Below are 26760 nucleotides of genomic sequence, written 5' to 3' on the forward strand. Positions count from 1 at the left end.
CTCTGCCCATCTGCAAACTGGTCAAGTAATTAGTCCTATCATATCCTATTAGCAGGGCTTTTTTGTGACTGTACTCACCAGTACAGAATACCAGCACCTCTTTTGTTTTGCTGCCTATGAGAGCCATTTTGTTATGGCACCCACAGGAGGTGTGGATCATATCAAGATATGAGTACCTGCAACTCACTTTTTAAAACCAAAAAAGCACTGACTAGTAGTATAAGGTTATGAAGATTTGGAAGGAACTAATATTTATCTAAATTTTCTATTTCTTTTTATCGTTTCTCATCTATTTCTTTTTTAAAAACTAGCTTGCTCCTTCTTATATCCCATACACTCAGCTGCACAATCACTTATTTCTCACTGCACAACATTTTTTTTTACACTGCTCAAAATGTGCCTAGCTGCATGTTAAAATAAACCCTGCTGCTCTGAGATATGATCTTCAACATTTATTTTCCTGGGCCGGCTGCTCCTTTGCATGTGTGAATTGGTTAGGGTGTTTGGGGAACCATAGGTAGAGTGAGGTTGCCGCCTTAGGCAGCAAATTTTGGGTGTCCTGAAAGGTCAGAAAATTGTTAGCTATTTAATTGTTGGAAAGAGAAGTACTTGTGGGATTTTTTTTGTCTCAAGAGCCGTATGCACCTTGGTTTTGGAGCAGCAAACTGTCTTGGGCTGGCACTGTTGAAGAGGCAGCCTGGGACTATGAGGGGGAAAGACCCAAGTTTGTTTAATTTATATCTTGCCCTTGCCCCCAGAAGGAGTCCAGGGTTTAAATCCAAATTCAACCACTAAGGTCACTAGGTGACTTCAGGCCGGTTTTTTTTTCAGCATAGCCTAGCCTACCTCATAGGGTTATTGTGAGAATAAAATGGGGGATGTATACTGCCTTGAGCTCCTTGGAAGAAATATATATATATTAAAAAGCTCAGTCACTAACTCCATATTATTATGGATGTTTATTTATTTATTTAAAGTAAGACAGTCCCTGCCCTCAAACTTATAAGCTAAAAGACATTACACACAGTGCCTGACCTGGAAAAAATGCTAGTGTCAAGCCTGGGAGGATGAATGTCATGATGAGGTTAAAAAAATATTTTTTACCCTATACTATAAATGAATGCCTTAGTCTCTACAACTGCATCTCCCTCTCCTGTCCAACTGTCTAGCTATATGCTCTGCTTTGGGGCTGGTAGTCCTCTTGCACTATTAAGCACAGCAGGAGAAGGCCTTGGGAGGGGATTCCTGCCCTACTTCTAAATACACAAACCCCTTGTGAGAGGCTTGAACGGTATTACAAGGCTTCTCTCAGATTGCATGGAGCCCTGGAGTATGTATGTATATGTTTGAAATAACTGATTTTCCACTCTTCCTCCCTTTGGAGATTGGATAAGTCATACATTAAAAATAGTAAATGGTATGAATAAACTTCTCTTTCATTAGTATTTTCCATATGGTATGGAACTGCGCTGTAACAATGTGTTGCAGGTCCAATTTATTAACATACGTTACCCACTTGAACTCTTGAGATGTAGGTAGACAGGATGTCCAATGAAATAGATGCATTTTGTGATGTAGTTATGGGTAGATATTTTTTGTTTATGGGTAGAAACACACTCACTGTTCTGCTGGTTCTAGTGTGTTTCCACCTCTCTCTTCTGAAAACAGGAGCACATGACATTAGTCAAACCCGTCCCTTTTTACTGTAAAACCTGGTGGGAGCAGCTTGAGTGCATTTTTAAAAAAAATCAGCTTCAAAGAGATTTTGCAATTGATCAGCAGATCAACCCGTTCCCCCTCCAGGTGTGGCTATGGCTTTGATCTGGCGACTAGTGTCTTTACAGCTGAAAGAAATGTATGAGACCTTTTTCAAACTCAAAATACTGGGAAAAGAAATGAAGTTTCCAGGAATGGACATTAACTTCAAATAACTGGACTGGGGTCTTAAAGGATTCTATGGCTCATACCTTTATAAAATATGTGCTTTTAGAGTTTTAATTCCACCCAGAATTCTGGCTTTTATTATATGAATGGCTGATTGAATTTCTGTGGTCAGGATTGTATACTGCATCAGACTAATGGTTCCCTCTGGCTTTAAAATCAATGTGAACAGGACATTACTAGCACAAAATAATCTGATAATGTTACATTAAGGATTAAAAAAGGGCTTTAGCTCTCATATGTTTTAAGGTGTTTGAATGAAAGTACAGCTTGTCTTATTTCAATTAAGTTTAGACTGAGGTTATAGCCATTTCAGGCAAAAGTGAGTATGGGGATAGCAATAAACAACGTAAACTCTGATCCAGAAACCCCCCAGTTCAAATTAACACAGCAGCTATGAATACACTGGGTATCCTGAGGAACACCACCGTCTGTCAGTTGCAGGCACTGCTCCACCATGATAAAAAGTAACAGACTACCAGGCCTAGATGTATGCACCCCAATGTTCTCAGAGCAGTCAAATTCTAAGTGGCAGAAAAATATGAATTTATCTTTAAAATCACCTACTTAACGGTGGTCTGGAAAATGGACAATGGAACACCCATCTCTAATTAAACTTTCAGAAAGTTTCATATGTGAAAGTTATTGTGTTCAGGGTTTTAGCACTACAAAAAGGGTATCAGTTGAAAATGTCCTCCCTCTCCAAGCTAGCAAAGGTCATTACTGTATTTGTGACTGTATTTTATGTATTCTTATCTATTTTAGTGTTTTGGTGTTTCTGTTGTGTGTGATTTTATTGTGATCCACTCTGAGGGCCCTATTTTAGGGTATAAGTGTGGGACAGAAATATTTAACGTAAAAATAAATAAATAGCTAAAGCTGTGAGGCTGACTGTTATGACCAAGTCCTAGCTCTGACTGGGGGGAGAGGCTCACATGATTGATGCTTCTCCATGCACAAAAAGAGAATTCCCTCCACACAGAAAACTACCATGTCAGGGGGAAGGCTAGTTAGAACACTGTTCCTTAACAGATTGTTCATTCCCCTTGTTCTATTGCTGTCCCTGGTGAAACAGGTTTCGCAGGTTTATCAAGGGCTATAAAAACCTTCAGAAAGAGAATAGTGGGATGAGTTGCACATGACATGCAGTGGTGCTTCTTCATACTATCTTTAACAGTCTCAAAAGATACAATCTATCTTCCATGTCAAATCATTGGTCCTTCATAATGCATTCCTTTCAAATTAACATTCATTTGAAGTCCTCTTCTATTGGTGCATATTGCCAAACCTATAAATGTGGGAAGAGATATTGGAGCAAGTTTTATAACGTTTTAGATCAGCCTTCACCAACCTGGTGTTCTCCAGATATTTTAGACTACAATCCCCACCAGGCTATAACCCTACAGCCTCATAGGGGTTGTAATCCAAAACATCTGGTGGGTATCAAGCTGGTAAAGACTTTTAGACTGTAAGGTACTTGGGAGCAGGGACCTCTCTTTTTGCTTAGAAAACTCTGTCAAACATTACCTATACAGCAGCAACTAATTCTGTGGTGTGACATATCCTTAGACTTGGAGCATGCCCTCAGATTCACCTCTTCCTCATGGTGGCTCCAGGAGGAGGGAAAGAAGCCATCCTTGCTCTGGTGGTGGGAAACGCTGGAGAGTAAGGGATCTCGCCCTCCCATAGCAGATATAGGCTGTGTGCACACCAGTCGCCCACAGCAAAGCGTTTCTATTGGCCACACTTGGAGGGGAAAGTGATTGATCTGCCAATCAGGTGCAAATTCTCTTATACTTACCTCAAATCTCTTTGAAGCTATTTTTTTTAAAAAGCACTCAAGCTGATCCCACCAGGTTATAGAGTAAAAAGGGGCAGGATTTAACTAGCATCATGTGCCTCCGTTTTCAGAAAAGAGGTGGAGATGCACTGGCAGAATAGTGAGTGTGTGTCTACCCATATCCTCAAGAAAAAAGTGGGATATAGCATCCTTATACCCCACTTGACATCCACTGCTCCATACAAAGAGGCTAATGGCTCAACTCATCATTAGCTGCACTTCTCACTAACAACGCTAGATTTCTATATTGTGTACTTTCCCCATATTTACTGCTGCATTTCTCTGTTTTTAGCAGAGTTTCTCCACATCTCCATCTTCTCCAGGGTCCTAAAACCCACTTGTATTTCTTGCTACACAATCTCATTAAGCACCTAAATCTGTCAACTACACAAGGAGGTATGGCTGCCAATTAATTTGGGTTACACAAATTCTGATGATAATTTTAAAAGATCCCGAGTTCATGGGCACAAAGCCAAGAAGAAGAGAACCAGGTAAAGGCATGAAGCTGAGCTCTCTAGGCCAGAAAAAACTTGAGAAATATTCCTGCACCAAGCCTGTAGGAAGCGTGCCTAACTCTCCAGATAGTCACCGGTGTCTCAGAATAAACGCATTCCAAGAATGTTTCAGATTATAAGCCTGTGAGCAGGGTTTGTGATTTTAAAAAAAAATTATACAGTGATGTGTGTGAACTGAGAGAAATTGAAGTCTATAAAAGAAGGGGGAAATGGATTACCAAACTAACATGGTTGAAATGCTGCTTGAGTTGTTAAGGCTTAACCATGCCTCAACACACCTGGGCTCTTCCCTTTTCCACTTTCCACAGAATTAACTGATGTTCTAGGGCTGCACTAGTAATACTGGTGACAGAATAGCTGCCAAAGGCCTCATGGAGAAATCATGCTTTCATTGTTATCTGGGCTAGTGGTGGACAAATGTCCCCTTGTTTCTTGAAAACCTCTCTTGAGATAGCCCTACTCATCTGTAATATAGGGATAATATTACTGGCCTTCCTTAACAGGTCTCTTGTATGGATGATTGAGAAAATGTGTGTGAAGCAGTTTGAAATGCAGTACACGTTCATTGTTACTACATATGAGTATCTTTCCTCTATTAACACTGTCTCAGAATTCTTATGTTCTCTCTTCTCAGTTGGTTATTAAGTCTCATTAAGCACTTGTTGCCAGCACAATCATGTCTACTCAGAAGTAAGTCCCATTGTTTTCAGTGGGGCTTATTCCTAGATATATGTTACAGCCTGAAACACTTAGTGACACAAAAACATAATTAACACACTCAAAAAGAAAGAATGTTGTGCACATGTGACACTCCAAAGATAGATTTTTTAATACCTTCCTGTCCCACACTTGGCAACCGATTAACGTTTCTCATAATAGGTGGAGCTAAGAAAGGGGAGGGATGGGTGGCACTAACAAGGCTACCAAGAGGATGGAGCTGGAAAGTGCCCTCAATGAACTGTGGTGGCCTGTGCTGTCCTTTGTCATCTGATAGCAGGGCACTGTGGTTCCTTCAGACAACACCAATTCTCCCTCCCCACATACTTCTTTCTTCCCCACCACATCAGGACCCACAATGGGCACCATTCCCCTCCTCTGCCAAGATGGTGAAAAACATGAGGACCTAAAATATCCCTTGGGTCCTGGGATTGGGGAGACATGTCGAGTTTTGCTTAAAAAGCCAAAGCACAGCAAATGCTTTTGATGCCATTTCATAGGCTGAGCTGGAAGGTCTGCACTTCCTGAGCTGCCATGGTCCGATTTCCGGGCTCCTGCTCTCCACTGCAGAGGCATAGGTTTCCATCACCAGTCAGTGAACACTGCCAATCCCTCTCGGGACCATCTTCTTGCTCAGCCCCACTCGGGGAGCGGTGCCTCTCATGCTGCACTGTGAATGGGAGGCGTGAATGGCGTGGACTGCTGAGTGGAGAGGGCATTGGTGTTTCATCAATGAAGGTGGTAATCTCATCACGGAAGAAGCAGGCATTAGAACCAGGGCCAGGTCCACGGGCAGCCAGTCCAGCTTCCAGGAACTGACGAAGCGTGGTGAAATCATCTTCAGGAGGCCGTCGGCGGTGATGGTAGCTGCGAAATTCTGGAGGCAGGAAGCTAGGGACACCTCCATGTTTGTGAGGGGTAGGCACACGGATGTCATCGGATGAGGACCACTTGTGAAGGAAGGAGGGTGAGGAGCGGTGGGAGGAGAAGATGTTGGTTTCATCATGGGACATCCTCCGGGAGATAGGGACCTAAAAGGAAAGAAGGTGGTGAGCGATAGGGCACTAGGAAGTTGGAAGGGCTATAGTGGTAGAGCCTTGCATACAGAAGGTTACTGCTTCTATTCCCAGCATCTAGAAGTTGGACTGGGAGAGTACTCTGCTGAAACCCTAGGTGAGCCACTGCTAGTCAGTGTAGAGAATACTGAGCTACAGGGACCAATGGAATGGCTCAATAAAAGGCAGCTTCCTATGTCCCTATGGATGGTATACCACATATAGGTGGGTCCAATAACACAGAGAAAAAGAGAGAAAACACTTGCCTGAATAGCTCAAGCCAGGAGTAGACTGGCTTACTAGGATATCAGTGTTTTCCCAACACTCAAAAGATAATTCCAGATTGCTGGGAAAATGCAGCTCTCTCTTCAGATAGTGCCATCATTTCTGATACATTTGCACTGAGTTCTGTGGCTATGCAAATTTCACAGGAACAATTTGCTTATGTGAGTCTAAGGAGCAGCACACCACCCCACAAACCTCAACCCCACCTTTTTGACTCTTTGTGCCTTGTTGGGTTATAAATCCTGCAAAACAGAAAAAGAAAACTAGCTGTTCTAAAAACACAGTTTAGGACTGCTAATTATGTCTAATAAGGAGGGGGAATCTGAAGTATCTTAGCTGCTCAGTTCTGCCCCTCCTCTATTTTACAAAGGACAGTAGGAACAAACAAGGCTGCCCTCACACTCCTAAAGCAGCCTTTCCCAACCTCTGGGTCCCCAGATGTTGCTGGACTGCTACTCCCATCAGCCCCAGCCAGCATGGCCAATGGCCAGAAATGATGGAAACTGTAATCCAGCAACATCTAGCGACCCAAAGGTGGGGAAGGCAGTCCTAAAGCAAAGCTATCTCTCGCAGCTCTGCCCTCCAATGCTCACCCCTAGATAAAACTCCATATGGGTTTTCCCCCTATGGCGCTCCCACCAATAATGGTATCCCTAGCATACACATGTAAATACATAGGGCAGAGAATGAGTGATGGCACATTAGAAATATGAGACAGTTGTACCTTTATTATGACCTCCCCCCCGATCATAGTGAAGAAAAGCCCATAATTACACAAACAGCAGTTTGACTTCATCTTGGGAATACACTGCTAATTTTGTTAGTCACTCATGTGTCCTTATAAAAACAACCAAACTATTATTTTGCTCATCTTAGCTAACCAACACAAATGGCTTGAAGATAGTTAAGACTTGTATGCACAACTGTATTCTCAGAGGTAGAACACATCCAGTTGGCCTTTAGCAGACACACGGGTTACTTGCATGCCTGCAACTATGTAATGGATTGCAGAATATGTCACCACGTACACAGTACAGTGTTGGGTTTAGAGCCAATGTTGTGCATTAACTAGTATGTGAGACTCAGAACAAAGAGGACCAGGTTCAAATCCACAGTCAGCCAAAAAGCTTACTGGGTGACACTGGCTCAGTTTTTCTCCCTCAGCCTAACTTGCCTCACAGGGTTGTTGAGAAGATATAATGGGATGATCCCATGTATGTCACCCTCAATTCCGAAGAAGCAGAGTTTGATACAAATATAATTGATTAATGTAACTATTCTGCAAAGTCTCAAATTCTGTAGGCAGCATGTATTCACTTAGGCCCCGAAGAGATGCTGCTACCAACCCATATCTCTTTCCACCATTTCCTTGGTAGCCTCTAGTGCAGGCATTGGGAACCTCAGGCCCAGGGACCAGATGTGGCCCTCCAGACCTCTCTGTCTGGCCCTCCAAACTCGCTCCAGGATATACCCCCCCCAGCCACACCCCTCTCCAGACTACACTTTTCATTGGCCCTGCTCCACACCCTGCTTGACTGTTTTTGCTTGGCTGGAAAGTGTTTTCGGGCTTCAATAATGCTTTTTGCTTGCCTGGATGGAGGATAAAGAAGGGTGTGTGTAGAAACTAGTCTACTGTACAAAGCTGACATTCATGTTCATTCCTCTGCCCACTTTTGTCCCTGGCCCTGCCCACCACTGGCATGCCACCCCCAGAAGGTTGCACAGAAGGGCATGCAGCCCTCAGTCTGTAAAACTTTCCTCACCCCTGCTCTTGGGTAAGAACTACGTGTGAAAGCAGTCAATGAAGCAGAGCAAGGGTAGGAAAACTGAAGCATCATGTGGGGAGGAGTGACATGGGCTGGCAGCCCATGACATTTAGTTTGGGCCTTTTTACTTTGGCAAGCCCTAACTTTCTCTCTTTTCAGTTTGTAGAGGCAGCACATGCTTTACATTCAGAAGATCCCAAGTCAAGTCCCCGGGCATCTCCAGTTGAGGATCAGGGAGCTTGATTATTTGCCGCTGAGAACGTAGAAATATGCAAGTCCCCAGGAACCAACCTGTATCATATATTGATGGGTTCTGAGATGTGTACTGCTCTTGATAATACTTATGAAACTCCTCACAAATTGCCTTCCTATCAGTCTTTACTTGTCCCACTACTGTCTGTATCATAGGTGTCAGGCCTTGTTTTTGCTTTGCAAGCTGCCGTGCAAGAAGCTTATGCTGTTCAGCCCCTTTGCCAAAATACTTTTGTGTTGTCATTGCCAGAGCTTTCTCTGCAGCCATCGTGTTGCTTTTTGCTACAACCAAGCTCCTCTATATGTCATCTGAACGCTTTTGCTTATGCCTCTTTTCCAGTTCCTGTAACTCCTGTTTCACGTCTTCTGACTTTAGACTGTCTTTTCTTCTCCACATCAGTATTAATCAGGGCCCCTCTTCTAACAGCTTTAAAGGCATCCCAGAGAGTCGCTATCAAATTTACAGAGCCCCTATTAAGTCTAAAATACTCAATAATAGCTATTGAGACTCGCTCACATGCTTCCATATTTTTCGACTGTCAGACTTAGGGAGCAACAGGAGGGAGTGGAATTGAGCAATGCTCCTCCCCCTTTTCCAACCACCTGTGTGTGTGCGCACCCTGCTGCCCTCTTACGGAAGACTCAGAGACTCCCAACTAATCAGCCATCTTTGGAGGCAGGGCCGAGGAACATCCCTAATATAGGACATTAGAATTAAACTGCGAAATCCTGCCTCTGCTCTTTAGTCACACCTCAGGCCAGTAACCAAACCTTCTCAGAACAGACTATAGGAACGGGGCTGCCTACCTGCAGATAATGCACCCTGTCATGGGGCAACAGCATGTGGTGCACCGGCAGCAACTTAGCATCCCTGGGATCCCGTTTCATAGATGCAGCACCATTGGCATCGAATCGCACTTTGCAGATCCTCCCATCACTGTAATCATCACCTGTGCCATCTAGAGGGTAACAAGGAGTTTAGCATCTCTCTCTCTCTCTCTCTCTCTCGTCCCCTCCTCACATAAAGAGCAGACCTGTGCTGGCATTGAAGCGTCTGGATTCTTAGTACTTTTATGAGGTTACTGTGTTTATTTGTGGTGAACTGGTTTTTAAACTGGTTCATCACAACTTGGCACATATTGCTGCAAGCCTTTAATGTGCTGGTCCTGCATGTCAGCTTTCCCACAGTGCAGGCTTGCTTGTAATCTGTGCTTATGGTGAATAGTTTGCAATTTCTACATCACTTTGAACACAAGGAAAACCATCAGCACAGCCATGCAGATTTGACCATCACAATGATTGTGTGAATCTTGGTGCTTTTAAAGATAGCAGTAAACAGGTTTTGCTCAGTGATGTGTGACAGCATTTGATGAAGCAGAGCAGGGGCAGGGCAACACTGAGCACCATGTGGGGAGGAGAGATGGGGTATGTTACACCAGGAGCATGGGGATGGGCAACCTAGTGTACTGCGTTCCTTCTAACTCTATGATTCACTGCTTAAGTAAGAGGAAATTGACACAATCAGGGTGAAGGCAGATTCAATATTTTTATGCAGTAGGGGAAGTTTGAAAGTGTCCTTATCACATTCAGTTGAAATGTACACCTTTCTCTACAGAATGAGCTCTGAAACTCCTGTTCTAGAAGCGTACAATATTAGTGTGGATGGAGGAAGATCCAGCTGTGGAGGCTAACACCATGAAATCTCCAGTCTATAAATGCAATCTAATGGTTTTACAATTGTGAGGTTTTTTTATTTGTGATTTAATTTGTGTGTGCGAGAGAGAGGTGACAGATGGAGGTTATAAATGAATGAATGTGTATGTACTACTTTAAAAAAAAACCTGATGCATGAGAGTTGGATCCAACATGCAACTTGTATGTCTAATGAAAAATGAGAAAGCAGGCTTGCATCTGTGACTGCTATTCGAATCTTGCATGAGTCTTCACCTGTATGTTCATTTTAGGTAATGAAGACATGTCCACAGCCTTTATCTCCCAGATGATCCACTGAGTGGTCAACTGATATCACGTAGCCCTCTTCAGGTGTTCTTTGCTTCTGTGCTGAACAACATGGGAGCCAGCAGTGGACCTGTACCATGCAGCCCTGCACCTGAAATTGTGTGGTCTTCCCTTAACATCTGCATGTACAGCATGAATGTCTACAGTGAAGGGGCCTTTGCATATATAGTTATATGTTTGAAGCCTTCCCTGGAATTTGCAGCCCTGATCATTCATGGTTGCAGATTCCAGGGAAACCTTGACTTGTCCAACTATAGACTTGAAGGCCTCTTCACTATAGATGTCCGTGCTGTACCTGCAGATGTCAAGGCATGAGCATGCAATATCAGGGATGGGGCTGTTCAGCTCAGACCTGTTCCTTGCTCCCATGTTGTTCAAATGCCCAAACAGGACTAGTGACTGCCTACTATTTGATTTTTAAAAAAGGTTGTAACATATCTTAGCAAGCTAGGAACGCCATATATAAGACAACTGGCTTTTTAATTGCATTTTGGTGCAAGTGCAGAAATATGGTGGCTGTGTACCTGCCTCTAGCCTTGCCAGAATCGAGACTCAAGTCATACCAGTTACTAACTTGTGTATGTGTGTGTATATTCATACACACACACACAAAATTTTCTGGGAAGCGCTTCTGTGCAAGCTCCATTTAAAGAAATGGTAGCTGCACAAAAACTCAGTTATGCTCTTGCAAATTTCCATGTATTTAAATGGCTCTTGTGCAGAAGAACTTCCTAGAATAAGATTGGGTGGCTCATCTATTATGCAGAGAATATTGAAGGGAGTTCTCTAATTGAAGGGCTATCTGGTCCAAGTCTGGTTTCAAGGTAATGAACTCTCAGAAAGGAGAGCAGGGGGCTTAGACTTGCCCATCAGTAGTTAGCACCTGGGCAGCAAACACAGCAAGGCACTCAGCTCACCTGGTCAGTCTTCCCCACTATGGTCTGATGCACTGTATTTCTAATTAACTAATAGTAAGTGTTTATAAATTTGCATCAATACCTATAAATTAGTACACAATTTTTATGCAAATCTGTTGCCTCTTTTTGTGACGCATTTCTTTTTTGTTGATATGGAAGTAGCCACTCTAGAAGAAAATGCCTGCAAAAACAGTTTTTCTTTACCTGGATATGTACAGTTTCATCTGCCTGCTTCTTTCAGTGTTATTTAAACTACTTGCTGTTTTTAATGCAATTTTTAATGCTATTGATGCAATCACTATGAATGAACACAAATTAAATACAATTCTGGCTAGTCTGAAAGAGGAACTCATTTTGTTCCAACCTTCCTTCATTAGCTAAGGTCTAGATTACATGTGACATTGGGAGATCTGTGATCAGATCTCCTGTGCTGTTTTGAAAAGGTAAATGCAGCTGGGGAAGGGGACATTATTATACCTGTAAATGGGAATAATAGTGCAGGGGGAAAGGATTAAGCTTCCACGCTCAGTTCTGCAGCCCCACTTTGATACACAAATCATCAGGCCTCATTTATCTTTTCAAAATACAAACAAATATGAGAGATTCAATCATGGATCTCCTGACATCATGACATCATGGTTTGACCCTAATTCTGGTAGCAAAGTGTTACCCTTTGTTCTTACTGCAAGGCTGGTGCCATCCCTACCCCTTCTGCAGTTTTGTTGCATCCTCTGGGTATAGAGAGACCATTCAGAGAGAGAACACAGAACATCCCCTTGCACAAAGAGAACATGGCATTGGAGCAGCTCACCATCATCCCCATCTTCTTCTGACATTATTGCCACACATTGTTCCCACACAGTACGGACATCAGCTCGGTAACGTTCGCAGGACCAGATGAAAGATGGGAGTAGTAACGTTTGCACCATGGAGCACCAGAGCACAGCCAGCACCATCCAGGTGGGAGCAGTGTCATAGCGTAGACTGAAGAAGCTCACCACCTAAAAGCAGGGAGACAATGAAGATGGGAACAGTGTAAATTCCACAATCTGGCTCCCTGCTCACAGCTCATTCGGGAGACAAATGATAGCTTTTTCAAAAAGCTGAATGAGCGATTGCAGCTCATGAGGTTTACATTTACCCAGCTAGTAAATCGGCTTTGCAAGTTTTATATTCTCAAAATCTGTCAAACCTGTTTAATCAGCAGGAACAGTGCAACAACAGAAATACTTAAATGCATCATAGGACATGAATCCTCCATCAAGCTACTTTAAACTCTCTAAAAACTTGTCTGTTTCCAGCCCAAGAGCTACCAGTTCTTGTAACGTGTGTTTTATGATTACTAGGGAGGAAGGAGACTGTGATTTCTATCCCTCTGCTCCGTCAGAAAACTGAACGTGTTCTTCACTAAGGATTATTAGATATCTAGGATTGACTTGTGTAATAATTTTAAAAATGGCTGTTTTAGAATGGAAGAATACAATAGTTTGCAAAGCTGTAGCTTACAGGCTCTTAATTCTCCCTTTTAGTTTATTGCAGAGATGGAGAACAGTGGGGGGGGAGTTCTGTCTATGGGCTTGGCCTCATTGGAGCAGTATTTAGCAGTTAATCCACTTTTTCACCATTCAAATTAGACCAGAGTAGTCCACACCTGCACATATTTGAATTTGTATCTGAGGAGCAACTTTGGTGTTTTCTGTTAATACCAGTAGACATTTCCCTTTGTTTCTGTCCCGGCCTTCTAATTTGTTGATTCTATTATGCCAATTAAGTACTAACAGGTCAGGCATGCAGATAGCTGCATGCACACCTTGTTTTTAAAAAAAATTTCCTGCCCCAGAAATTCATGAAAGCACACAATTTGGCAACTGGAAATTCTCAGTACACTTCAGATTAATGTTGCTACACAATATCTGGTGTAGAATTTTTTTATGTGGTTTGCTCGTGCAGTTTTCTGGTTTCATGCAAATCTGAGGGAGGAAAAAAAGAAAAACAAATATATAAGGCTACTTTCCTCTGTTCATGAACACGTCAGAAATAATTACAAGGATGGCCAGAAAAGAAATTAAAGTACTGATGAAGTAGTTGCCATGGAAAGGGGAGTAGCAGAAAGTGACATTGATCCACCAGCCCCAAAACACTGAAACAATTGTTTCCAACCCTGAGTGGAACGGTTTGGAGTCCAATTTCCCTCAATTTATCGGATTATACCTGTATCAAGTAAACCCAAATTTACTGGGGAGGATTGAGACTGATGTTTGAAGGTAATGTCTCGTGAACTACACAGATTCAATAGGAATGCAAACAGCCGCAAAAGCACAGTAAACTCTGGTGTGGACAAGCCCGGTGCCTATTAGTTCTCTAGTGCTTTCTTTGGTCCTTACCTCTCATCTGAAAGGACACCAGAGGTGGGATATCTAAGGACAGAGTCTCATGTCTTACATTGTCCAAGTATTTTTGCAGACCATGCAGGAGCTTTATTCAAAATATATTTTGCTTCTGGCTACCACCTTCACAGTACAGATGGAAGTTGTATGCATATGGAAGTTTGCAGATCACTGGGGAAGGCACTTTCTCATGCATCCCAGGTGAGGCACATGGAACACTTTCCAAATCAGCCCTCAAACATGAATGTAGAACCTCTCCAGGAGGCCATAGCAAGTGAATGTTAATTGTTCTATGATGGCTTATTTTGCTTTTATTGTTCTTGCATACTGCCCTGGGATCTGTTAGACTGAAAGGCAGTGTAGAAAAATGTATAAATACATAGAATTAATGCTGCACTGTAGGACCAAATGCCCAACCCTCTCTAGCCACAAGTGGTCCAATAACCCTCTATATGGATTTTTTTCAAAGTCAGCTTACCATATAGAATTTTTAATATATGTCCCAAAAGGGCTAAAAATGTTACATCACCCTAAACAATGCAGCATAGAGTGCAATGTCACGCTATTTAACCACTCTTCCACACAACCATCAAATAACTCAGGTTCATATGTGCATTAGGCTCATGTGATATGTTCTTTGCTATGGTTCACATAATCAGTTCACAGTATATCACATAATGACTTGACATTATTTCACCCAATTTTATATTATGAATATAACATGAATAAATGAGTAAAAATATTCCTCTCAATAGTCAAATTATTTTTCACCCTCCTAGTGAAGACCAATTCTGCAGCCAACAACTGGAAAAGAAGTGTCCAGCACCTACAAGACACAGTAATAAATATATATATATAGGCTTCCAGAACTTGGCTGGTTTTAATTCCACCAGGTAGTTATGTTTTAGTTCTCCCCTGGGTTATCAGCTCTGTTCTTTTTATCTGTATTGATTTTAATGCTGCATTTAAAAAAATTGTTGTATACTGCCTCAAGGCAGTATAGAAATATTTCAGATACATAGATAAAAACTTCAAGTGAAGATGATAGTATCACTAACATTATCAGATCCACAGCTTCTGATAGGCCAAGACTTGCTATGAAAAATGACCACAAGAAACATACAATTGAAACAGTGGATTTGGATGTTCTAGCACTGTTTGGGCTTTGGCACGTTCCAAACCAGAAGAATTATGGTCCAAGTATCAAGACACTGAATACTGAGATACCTTCTATGCCTACCTATTCATGTTACATTTGCAGCTTCTTGCTAGTAAAGCCCTCCTCTTCGGATGCACACCTTAACGTGGTGAGGGGGTTTGAGTGTGTTGAAGAAGCTGAGAGCAATGCCGTCAGGAGTCTAGACCAAGAGGCTAGACTCCTAACAGGGGCATCCAAGGCAGAATGGTCAAAGCTGAAACACCAGACTAAGATGCATCCAAACTCAGAGGAAGGCAATGGTAAACCACCTCTGAATACCTCTTACCATGAAAACCCTATGAACAGAGTATCCAAAATGCAACACGAGATAATGCTGGAACATGAGACCAGAAGGCACTTGCCGAGCTACTGGGGAAGAACAAAGGACAAGTACGAGTAGGGCTGTGACTGACGCAGCTGGGTCAAAGCCAAAAGGAAGCCCAGAGGCTGATGCACACAGATGCGAAAGGAGAGTCCAGAGTTGTACGACGCACATAATAGGAACATGGAATGTGAGAAGCATGAACCAGGGAAAGTTAGAAATTGTCAAGCAAGAAATGGAATGCATCAACATTACAATACTTGGCGTGAGCGAACTAAAATGGACGGGAATGGGACATTTCCAATCAGGCAACTACAAATATTTTATGCAGGAAATGAGAAATTAAGAAGAAATGGGGTTGCTTTAATAGCGAGAAGCGATGTAGCAAGAGCAATTAGGAGCTACACCGCAAGGTCTGAGCGAGTGATATCAGTGAGATTAAATGGGAAACCTATTAACATAACCATCATCCAAGTCTATGCTCCAATGGCAAACATAGAAGAAGAGGAATTGGAGAGATTTTACGAAGAAGTACAGGAGGAAATTGATTACACACCAAAACAAGATGTGCTGATAATCATGGGGGATTGGAATGCAAAAGTAGGGAACGGAGAAGAACTAGGAATTGTGGGGAAATGGGGCTTAGGAGACAGAAACGAAGCAGGAGACAGACTTACTGAATTCTGTGAAGCCAATAATTTGTTTCTTGTGAACACATTTTTTCAGCAACTGAAAAGATGACTGTACACGTGGACATCACCAATGGTCAATATAGGAATAAAATTGATTATATAATTGGTAGCAGAAGATGGAGAAGTTCCATACTTTCTGCAAAAACAAAACCAGGAGCAGACTGCGGTACAGATCATTCACTGGTCGTATCAAAAATCAGAGTAAAGCTAAAGAAGACCAACAAAGCAATCATAACGCCAAAGTACAATTTAAATAACATCCCAGAAGCATATAAAGATCAAATAAGGAACAGGTTTGAGGCTTTCAACTTAGTTGACAGAGAACCAGAAGAACTATAGAATGAAGTCAGAAATGTTATCAGAGAAGAATGCAAAAAGACAATACCTCTACTTAAAAAGAAAGACCACAATGGATGACTGAAGAAACTCTTCAAATGGTTAAAGAGAAAAGGAAAGCAAAAGCAAAAAGAGATAGAAACACAGTCAGAACCCTAAATGCAACAATACAGCGACTAGTATGTAGGGACAAAGAGAACTATTACAATAGTTACTGTATAGAAACAGAAGAGGACAACAAAAAGGGTAGAACAAGAGCCCTGTTCCAAAAGATTAGAGAAATGAAAGGGAAATTTAAACCACGAGTAGGGATGTTGAATAATCAACAGGGGAACACACTGACTGACCGAGATGAAATAAAAGAAAGATGGAAGCAATACACTGAAGAACTCTATAAAAGAGATGCAAGGATGACAGATTCATTCACGGAGGAACCGTATGATGAAGAACCAGAAATTTTAGAATGCGAGGTGAAAGCTGCTCTTAAAATACTTGGAAGAAACAAATCACCAGGAATAGGTGGCATACCAATAGAGTTGCTACAAGCTACTGAGACTGAATCTGTCCAAATTTTGACAAAAATCTGTCAAGAAATATGGAAAACTAAATAATGGCCCACAGATTGGAAGTGTTCCATATACATCCCAATTCCAAAGAAAGGGGATCCCAGGGAATGCAGTAATTATCAAACTATTGCCTTAATATCCCATGCAAGTAAAGTAATGCTCAAGATTCTACAACAAAAGCTCTTGCCATATGTGGAGCGAGAAATGCCAGACGTCCAAGCTGGGTTTAGAAAGGGAAGAGGTACCAGAGATCATATTGCAAACATACATTGGATAACCATGCCCACCTGCCTACCAGCTGATGTCGCTAGTGATGTCAGCTGATGAATGGGACAAGGTTTGATTCTGCTTTGGCTGCATGATCTTGTTCCCAGCAGCGAACAAGATCTCACAGCCAAGGCAGCAGGATTTAATCCCTGCTCATCATCTGAGTTGGGATTAAAACTCTGTCTGTGTGTTCCAGAGAGTTCCCTGCGGGAGCTCTTCCACACCCGAACTCAGTGCTAAGCATGATCCCATCCCCCCAGCATCAACTGATGCAAAGTTAGAGCAATTCAAGTAAGCACTGTTTGAAGCAGTCTAAAGAGGTGGGAGAGACTGCATCCAACAGGGCTGCAAAATGCTTTAAAACAGTCCTTGTGTGGAAGCTGTCTTAACGCAAGTGATCTTTGAGGCAGTCTCTCCCCCCCCCTTTAAAAATCATGATCAGTGCTGGGCAGGTAGTGCTGCCACTTTTGAATAGAAGCTCCAATCTATGCTGGTAGCCCACCATGTTTAATTACCAGAAATGCAGTACCTCAGCCTATAGTTTATAGCTGTATGTGATGTCCTTATATGTTAAAAACTGTAAATATGGTAAGTGCGGGTTTATCTAGGGATATATGGTAAGTGAATTGAGTAAGAGGGGGGGAGTACATGGGCTGGAATGCTGGAGAATGTTGGATGATGATTGGCTGAGTGTTTGAATGGCTGAAGGTATAAATGAGAGGATGACAGTTGAGTTGGGAAGGTTGTTGGGGGGAGTTGAGAGGAGAGTGATTGGAAAGGAGTTGAAGTGGGAGGCAGTTGGGATTGAGTTGACAGAGTTCTGAGGGAGGTTTGGATTCTATTAGGCAGATATCTGGACAGAATATATATAACTGGAAACATAAGAGTGACACTATATGAAACCATACGCTTGTTGAACATTCCTAAAGTAATCTTGTTATTTCCTAGTGTTATCAAATAAATACTTTTATTGGTTTACCAAAAGCCTGATCCTTGGCTGGGAATACACAGACCAGAAGGGAGGGCAGGGTGATTACCAAGGCTGAAGGGAAACTGTATCTAATGGTGGCAGCGGTGAAGGAAAAAATTGTAACATCGTCAAGTATCCAGAGCAACCCAGGATTGTATGCTTTATAGACAAAGATACAGGGGGGCTGTGGACAGCAAGGGCACCCAGACACAAAGTAACAAGCCATAGGGAGACTAAGGCGAAGTCTCTAGCAGTATTGTTTACAGGGAGTGGCTGGTGGTGCTGCCTAGCAGTGGGATCTTGAGAGATCTGTGCTAGAGCAGAGTGAGAAAAAATAAAAATGGCGATCCTGACTGGTGGTGTCCTGAGGTGGTGCCTAGTGAAAGGTGGTAGCCACAAACAGGTGGGAACCTGACAGGTGGAGCAGAAGGTGGGATCATCACACTGTACAGTCCCAGTAGGACCAAGACTTGATAGAGCCTGCTCTGGCTGGGAGGCCCACTGGCAGCACTGTACCCAAAGCCCCCTAAAGTATGGCATCAGCTCTGCATTTTGCTAATATATGGCAGAGTCCTTTTGAACTGGCACATGATACCAGCTTGGAACACTCTGCAGGTCCAGTAGATGGGCCTGGGACAGAGTATACATGATGGTGTGTGTAGTCACTGAAGCATGTAAGTTAATTTGTCAAGGTGCGCCAAAAGAGATGGGCATCAAAGCTTAAAGAAGCTGAACGGGTGGAAAAAATTGTTTATGTACCTATGATATAATCCACAAGGCTTTTAGGCTGCCTGTTATTTTAACATAACTTTATTTCAAAATATCAAAGGTCCACATTTCAGATAATAACATCTCTTTATCACAGGTGTCTGCATACGTATTCCTTTCTTAAAGTTCTTTTGATCTGCCTGTCCTAACAGGAACTGAGGATCCAGGACAGAGATTATGCCTCTAGAGGCCATTCAGGGGAGTATGTCAATGCAGCCTTAAAGGTGGTATGATACATGCATTGTGGTTTGTGCCGTGCACACCTCGCTCTTGTCTTTTGTAAACAGCTTTTGTAAAATTCTGCAGTTCTTCAAAATCCCAAAAAACATGTTTGATCAGAGGGACAAAACGGGGGGGGGACTGTATATGTACATGAAGGGCAATGATGTCTCTGTCGTACTACCCTCAACTCTCTCTCTAAAAGGGGGGCTTTGTTGACAGAGGTTTTCAGACTTTGTTTCAGGGAATCCTGGTGTTACTTGGAAGCTTATTGGGGATTCCTCAGTGGGATGATCAGTAATGGCAAGCAGAGTTCCCTGAAATCACCTTGACCATCAATTCTGATCTTCTCCTGCAATGTTCACATACAGCAGAGTGTTTTGGAGGTATATTCTAGTGAGCACAGTGGTCTCATACATTGCAAAAAAAAAAGAAAAAAAGAGGGCTAACAGACTGGAATAGATGGCTTACAAGAATAAAATCTGCAAATGCTGGGATTCCATGTTAGACTCTCAGACTCTTACCTGCAAATGTGTCAATGTAGAAAATGTTTACTGAAGGTTCAAAGTCTGGAAACCACTGTTCTAGGATAATGGAAGAGGACAAGGAGATATTTCTTACCAAAATGGGCACCCCAGTCAGTGTGTCATACAGGAAAACGATGGCACTGATGAGGTTGGTCATCTGCATGGAAGTCTTGGCAGATTCAGATCCATCTAGTGATGATCGTCTTTTGCCTCTGACATCCTCTACCACGATAGTTGGTACGTTGAAAGTGTTATGAGCCAAAGAAGGACAAGAAGAGGCGGCTTCTTCTGCTCTCTGGTGATGGCATCTGTGTTGCCTTCGGTGTGCCCACAAGGTCTGGTAGAAAGTGATTCCCACACACACCAATCCCATAGCTATGCCTCCAAGGAGAAGCAGGCTGAAGCATACACCAAAACCCAAGCCTATCTTGCTGACAATGAACTGACAGCCACTGGCATAGTAACGCTCCCCATTGTTGTGCCAGCCAATGGAAGGTAACGTGGAGAGAATGAAGGACACCATCCAGATGCCCATCACGGCATGCAGGGCCTGCTTCTTGGCATTGCTCAAGCGGTAGTTAACAGGCCATCTAACCATCCACATCCGGTGATAAGACAAGGAGGCCACAGTGAAGCATGTGGCCAGGGCCAAGGTATAATAGGTGGAGACAAAGACCTTGCAAATGCTCTCGTTCCAGTCATAGTCAGAGGATTCACGACGCAACTGTACCACTGCATAGGTGGTAAGTGGCACAGCAGCCATAAGAATGTGTGTTCCTGCCAGAAAGCACAGCAGCAACTCCAGTGGTTTGTGCTTCTGCTGCTTGGCTGTGATGCTCAGGATTATCCAGGAGTTGGCTAGCAGGGCAAGGAGCCCACAAGCCAGCCACCACAGTGAGTTATTGTGCAGGGTAGCCTTTGACAGTTCCTCCATGGGGCTGCTGCCTCCCCCACGATTCATTGTGCCTCCTCCACTTTGGGATCTGGAAACAGCACAGAGGATCATGCACAGGGTCGTTGCAGAGGAGCCAGCGTGGTTCCTCTCTCATCTACCTCCAAAAGGAAATAGGAGAGAGATGTAGAAAAAACTCTGGGAGGTACTGCCATGAGGAGGATCCACTATCTTAATCCTATTCCTCGTTATTCCTTCCACCTTTGCTCTTTCTATTTTCTGCATTTTCACTCTCAATCCATACCCCCTCTTCTTTATTGTTTTTGTCTCCCTCTTTCTCTTATATTTTTAAATTTATATTTTATTCCAGAAAGAAAAAATAGCACAGAACATATAAAAACTAGGGAAACAAGACAGAAGGCTATACTTCTGCAACCTGTATGAACTCCCCTCCTGTCTTTTAAAATCATGTACTAAGGTCCTGCTTTGCTTTATAGAAAATTACTACATATATACCTTCCATAAAGGATCATTACAACTCTTTATAGCTGTAAGCCAGATAATATTGTTTATGTACATCCCTCCTGAATTTTGTAATAAAATGCGACACACATTTTTAGAGGCTTTGTAGGTAAATGTTGATTTGCTGAATTGCTGGGCTACGCAATTACTAATTTACTGGTGGTTTTAAATATAGATGTTGGGGGTTTTTTTGTATATTTTTGCTGTTATTTTTGAGGGGTTTGGTATATTTGCACTACTGGTTTTCTTGTTGTGTTTTACATTATTGTTGTAATTAGCCTTTTTAAAATGTTTACACTGCATCAAGTACATAGAGGCAGGGGACATATGTTTAAAATAAATAATAAAATTTAAGGAAACAAGATAAGGAAGAAGTATCTTTCTTTACTGTTACCACTTCTCCTGTTGCTCCCTTCATCTCTCTCTCTCTCTCTCTCAAAAATTACCTTCTCTTAACAGAACCCCACTCTGCTTTGACTGTCCTGGATGAATAAAGGATAAATGAAGAGTTTTCATGGGTGGAGTGAAAAGTGGAATGGGGAAGAGAATTAAAGCCCTGGTTCTCACAGGGAATAATACCAGGCTTCTGTCATCAAACACTTGAGCTGCAGATCAGTGAACAGGTCTTTTTTTTTCTCTTCAGTGCCTACATGACACCGACATCCTCTGCTTTTCTGTTGGGCCCCTGAGCTTACTGTCCCCCAGAACCTTCTCTTCTGGTTTGGAAGGCAATCAATAACTGCAGGAGGGATTAATCATTTTCCCAGAGTTCCTTGGCAACTTTAGAGAACCCTTCTTACTGTAGAAAGAAGAAGGAAAGTGTAAGAAAACAGTTCCATCTCCCCCCACTCATTGAAATCATTCCAGTTCACCAACCCACACAATGAACAGTTAAGGGAGTGTGTGGCCTGAAATATATATGCCAGCCACATGTCCCTCTTGTTACCTGCTCTTCTGCACCCCGGGAGAGCCCAGGCAGGGATAATTTTGTGAAAGATGAAAGTATCAGCTGGGATGTATGAGGAGGAGCCTAGTTTCTTCCCTACTTATTATGTGTATCTCTAGCACTTTTCTAACAATGCCCCTCTTCTCTGCATTAGGCATGGTAAGCCAGTGCCTCAGGCAGCAGATTTTATGCACTGTTAAAGGTGGCAGTTTAGGAGCCAGACAGATCTGGCTCATGGGATGCAATTCACTGGGAACGTTCTCCTGTGCAAACCTCACTGACACAAACAGGAGCATAGCTCCCACTCTTGAGGCTTAGGCAGGAGAGCTGCCCTGGTGAATTGTGTCCCATGTTAATTAGCATGTAAGTGGATGGGTAGGTGGGTAAGAGGTGCCGTTTGGATTTTCTGCCTGGGGCGTCAAGATGTCTTAGACTGTACCTGCATGTCTACTTCCTGTTCCAGTATTGAAATAGTTTACAACAGGGGTTCTCAGACTACTGTTCAGCAGGTCCTCCTTTCCTGTACTTATGCTGTTCGCAACCCTGGTAATGTACATGGCTTGCAGTTCTGGCAGCCCACAACCCTGCCTACTCACATCTCCTGAATAACAGGAGTCCATGCTGGTACAGTCTAAGGGTTTCCTTTCATCAGCCCTCAGTCCCTGCAGCCTGTTCTAGTCCTGAGCTCCCACTATGGGTCTGCTGGAGCTCCTCAATCCTGCTGCACATCCCCTCTCTGCTCTGGCCATCATTAATTCCTCACAACACTGTGTCAGTAACCCTCTGCCTGCACAATCATCACCCACTGCAGGCCTGTCTCAGCACATGCAGCTCAGCTGATAAACCTCAATCCATCCTGACCTGTGTCTCCTCATTCTGGCCAGAGTCATGCATTTGGCCTATTGTTCTTTCTACATGACTGGCAGTGAAATATTCTTCCACTGTACATCCCCTCTCTACCAGGAGGTTTCTTGCTGCACATGCAGCCTGTTGGAATAGTTCCAGAGCAAAAGACCACCCAGGAGACTGGAGACTGGCAGTGGGAAGTGGGGAGAATATTCCGAGTGATATCACCTAAACTCACTGTTTTTTTTTAAAAAAAACCTTCGGTACCATTTTGTTTCCTCTGAGAATAGGTGGCAATTCTATTAACAAGTTAGCTATGCAAATTCACAAATTCTGGGAATCACATCACAAACACCTCATGATCAACAGTATGAGAGGCTGATGAAAGATTTGCTACCTTATATCTGTCTTGCTGACTCTGCTTTTCAGTCCTGCCTGGAATCCTGTTTGCCCACTAATGGTGGGCTTTCTATACAGACAATGCTCTTTCAAAGCTTCTGGGTGATGTGAGAGAGTCATTACTGCCATCATAAAGCCGTTGTTTTTTCTGTCATGCTAGCTTTTGTAGGTTTTTATGATGCTTCAGCATCATACCATATTCAGGCATCTACAAAAATAGTCTGTACCCAGCATGTGTCAGGTGTGTTGATTCACTTTGCCTGTCTCCCACAGCCCACACTGAGCCATGCTGGGTGCAGTGCTGGTCCCTGCTAGTCTAAATGGCACACTGAGGTCTAGCTGGATCAGCACAGTGCAGAAGGTCAGTGGTAGCACTACATGCAACACTAGTAACAGAACACTTTCTCATGTACCTTTCCCATAACTTCTGGTCAAGCCCCACAACACTAAAACAGCTGTGGGTGAGCTGCCATCTGGACAAGCCCTAATTCTACCTCCAACTCCTGCCTTTTATACCCTGGGGTGTGGGCCTGCATGGTATGCCTGCTTCTCAGCAAGCCTTATGCTGGCAGATTCCCACCCCAGCACCCTGCTTCCTGTTAAATGCCACCTCCCACCATCCTAGCTGCCTTTCCAGATGGGAAGTTCTGCCAGACTATGGAAACAAGTTAACTCACAAGCTCGTGACTGAAGGGAAAGAGACAGGAAAAGAGGAACAGGAGGGAGAACAATATGACCCAGAACTGAAAGGAAATAAAATAAAATAAAATGTGAGCCTGACATAAAGGAAACCTGACAGAGATTTGGCCAGAAGCCCTGCTGCTGCTCCCAGCTCTAAAGGGAAAAGAAGGAACAATAACATAATTGGCGTGTGTGTGTCTGTGTGTGTGTCTCCCAATAACATATTACCTACCAGCAGTGTTTTATCTTCAGCCTTCAGCTTAGGCAAAGGACAGCTGGCACTGGCCTCAATGAAGTTACCATGGTTATTGCTGATGGGGGTAGGCCTGGGGCAGGAAAGGTGGGGAGGGGAGATAGGGAAGAGGGAAGAGGAGAGCGCAGCACAGGCCTCTCTTGCCCTTCCCTGCTGAGGTGAGGACAGAGGGCAGGTGGGAGGGGGCGGGAGGTGTCACCCAGCCAAGGCTGATCTGTGACCACGGCCATGTTAATGGCACGCCTATGATAAGAAGGAAGACCTGGGGAGGTCGGGGCCAAGTCCTTGCGGCAGGCAGGTTCCTCCGTGGCGGCTCCGGTCTGAAGGAAAGGGAGAGCAGTCCGTCTCAGCCAGGCCAAGAGCTGCCCGCCCCGCTCTGCAACGAAGGCAGACAGGTAGCATAGCCAGTGGGCAGGAAAAGGGAGAAGCCAGCAGACCGCCGCCTAAAGGCGCGAAAGAACGCCAAGGCGAGCAGGGGCAGACCGAGGCGGCGAGGACGCCTGTGCCAGCCAAGGCCACCACCGCCACCATCAGCAACCCCTTCCCGCGCTTGGCCTCGGTCCCTGGAGGGTGGGAGCCGAGCGAGGAGACCCATCTCTTACCTGCTGCTGCTGCCATGGCGACTGGAGCATCTTTTGCTGCTGCTGCCGCGCCGCCGCCGGCTGCGTGCGTGTGTGCCCGCGGGAGCGGCGCCCTCGCTTGCCATCCACGCCACTTGCTCCTGCCCACATCCCACCCCAAAGCGACGGCGACCGCCAAGGCAGGGTTGGCGAGAGAAAGAGAGGGTGGGGGAGGCAGGGGGGCAGAGAGCGGGCCGGCGGGGAATCTCCTCTGGCGAAAGACGAGGGAAATGGCAGCCACCCACCGGCGCCGGCAGCTGCTTACTTTAATGGCTGCGGCCCGGCCGCCTCTGCTGGTGCGCGCGTGTCTGTCCCCTCCGTGTCTCCCTCTCCCTCCCCCGCTCCTGTCCCCGAGGGAGGTGGCACCAGTATTATCACGGCTCAGGGCTTCTCGGGGATTTGCGTCCCTCCCGGGGGAAAGAGCTGGAGGAGGAGAAAGAGGAGGAGACGCGCCGTCTATGCATGGAATTGGAGAGCGTTGCGTGGCTCCCCTTCCATCTCTTGAGGGAATCAAAGGAGATTGCAGCCTGTTGGAGACGGGGCCGGGTAACAGGTGTGGCCGCCTCAAAGGGGCTGCGGGGGTGGCAGAGACAGGGCCAGTGGGACGCGTGTAGTGCCTGAGCGACAGCGTAAGGGGAAATGTGGGGTAAGGTGGATATTGTGGCTGAAGAAGAATCGGACAGGTGAGAAAGGGCGGGTGTGGCACCAGCAGCATGGGACTGAAATTAAGGGCGTGCGCTATCGAGCTGGGGTGAATCTGGTAACGCGTGATGTACTGCTTCGCACATTACGCCTTCTCGGCATGCAGCCGAGGACGTAGCAACTGTGCACTAATATTATGAAATGAAATGTGGCCCTTTAGGGGTTTACCCTCAGGAGAGAAAAGCACTTTAGGCGGGGAGGCAGGGCAATTTGGAAGGGGAAAACTGCCTGGCACCTTGCTTGATGTAATTTTGGTGCCAATAGAAGATCTTCTTCCTCCCAGGACTTTTAATCTGCTTTAATCTCTTTATCGCTGCCATATAGATTTTATGCTCCTTCATGTTTTCCTTTCTTTTATTGCATTACTTTTTAGTATGTTCTTAACTTTATTATTAGCCTCCCTGAGAACCCACTTGTAGGGTGGCCTATAAATATTGTAAATAAATGAATAAACAAACAACATGTGGACATCATGGTGCCTCTCCATACTACTTCCTCTTCTCTTCTGTTCCTTTTCTGCGTAAAAAACCAAACACCAAAGCAAAAACCAAACACCTTAACCCTGTTTTCCAGCCCTCCAGACAGAGTCAATGACGGAGCACACTAGTCGCCTAGAGCAAAATGTTTCCATTGGCTGCACCTGGAGGGCAACAGGTTGATCTGCTGATCATTTCCAAATTCTATTTGAAGCTGAATTTTTAAAAAATGCACTCAGGTTGATCCTACCAAGTTTTACAATAAAAAGGGGCAGGGTTTTACTAGCGTAGTGTGCCCCCGTTTTCAGAAGAGAGAGGTGGAGATGCACTGCAGCCGGCACAATAGTGAGTGCATTGCTACCCAAACTTGCTACAGAATCATATTCTGTTACCTTGCATCAGTTGCCCCAAAACCCAGGACTGACAGGATCAAATTAGGTATTCCTTTTTTCTTTTTCTTTTTTTGGTGAGCACTGGGGTTCCACCAGAGCTGACTGTTGAATGTTGCTGCCAGGCCAGCATCCTTCACTGCATCTGAGGGAAACACCATAGGACAGGGGATGTGTCCACAGAGTTCTGTCCTGCAACATCTCTCTGCCATTCCCCACTTCCCAGCCACTTGAGGCAGCCATCCCACTCTTTGCTGTAGTAGGTCTGACCCTGATGCCATCATCAAAAAGCCCCTTTCCCCCACAGTAGCCACCTGTCTCACCTCGCCCATTGGGGGCACACAGACAAGGGCCTCTGGAGGAAGATCTTAAGGCCCTTGCAGTTGCATTTGGAGAGAGGTGGTCCTTGAGGTAACCTGGTCCTGAAGGGCTTTAAAAATTAAAACCAGCACTTTAATTTCAGCCTGGAAATGGA

The 26760-nt window shown here is 44.2% G+C and overlaps 1 protein-coding gene across 3 annotated transcripts; it reads right to left on the reverse strand.

Moving 5' to 3' along the window:
- Positions 1-5113: 5113 nt before the first annotated feature.
- GPR162 (G protein-coupled receptor 162) lies at positions 5114-25023 on the reverse strand. Of its 3 annotated transcripts, XM_061636990.1 has the most exons (6): positions 24701-24788; positions 21553-21772; positions 19654-20608; positions 12119-12308; positions 9179-9330; positions 5114-6044 (listed from the first exon to the last, which is right to left on the reverse strand). In XM_061636990.1, the coding sequence occupies exons 3-6, from the start codon at positions 20563-20565 to the stop codon at positions 5508-5510; spliced, it is 1791 nt and encodes a 596-aa protein (XP_061492974.1). In that variant the 5' UTR covers positions 20566-20608; positions 21553-21772; positions 24701-24788; the 3' UTR covers positions 5114-5507. The 3 variants fall into 3 exon arrangements, with proteins under 3 accessions (XP_061492974.1, XP_061492956.1, XP_061492965.1); XM_061636972.1 differs by lacking the exon at positions 21553-21772 and having other exon boundaries at positions 19654-20542; positions 24701-25023; XM_061636981.1 differs by having other exon boundaries at positions 19654-21772.
- Positions 25024-26760: the final 1737 nt, after the last annotated feature.

This window comes from Rhineura floridana, chromosome 1 (assembly GCF_030035675.1).
Source record: "Rhineura floridana isolate rRhiFlo1 chromosome 1, rRhiFlo1.hap2, whole genome shotgun sequence".
Lineage (NCBI taxonomy): Eukaryota > Metazoa > Chordata > Lepidosauria > Squamata > Rhineuridae > Rhineura > Rhineura floridana.

Coding starts and splice junctions, on each gene's coding strand:
- GPR162 (XM_061636972.1), bottom strand. CDS start 24,804: ATGGCAAGCGAGGGCGCCGCTCCCGCGGGCACACACGCACGCAGCCGG. Junction 20,543..24,700: donor CGCCATGGCAGCAGCAGCAG/GTAAGAGATGGG, acceptor TGCTGTTTCCAG/ATCCCAAAGTGGAGGAGGCA. Junction 12,309..19,653: donor TGACTGGGGTGCCCATTTTG/GTAAGAAATATC, acceptor CCCTGCTTTTAG/GTGGTGAGCTTCTTCAGTCT.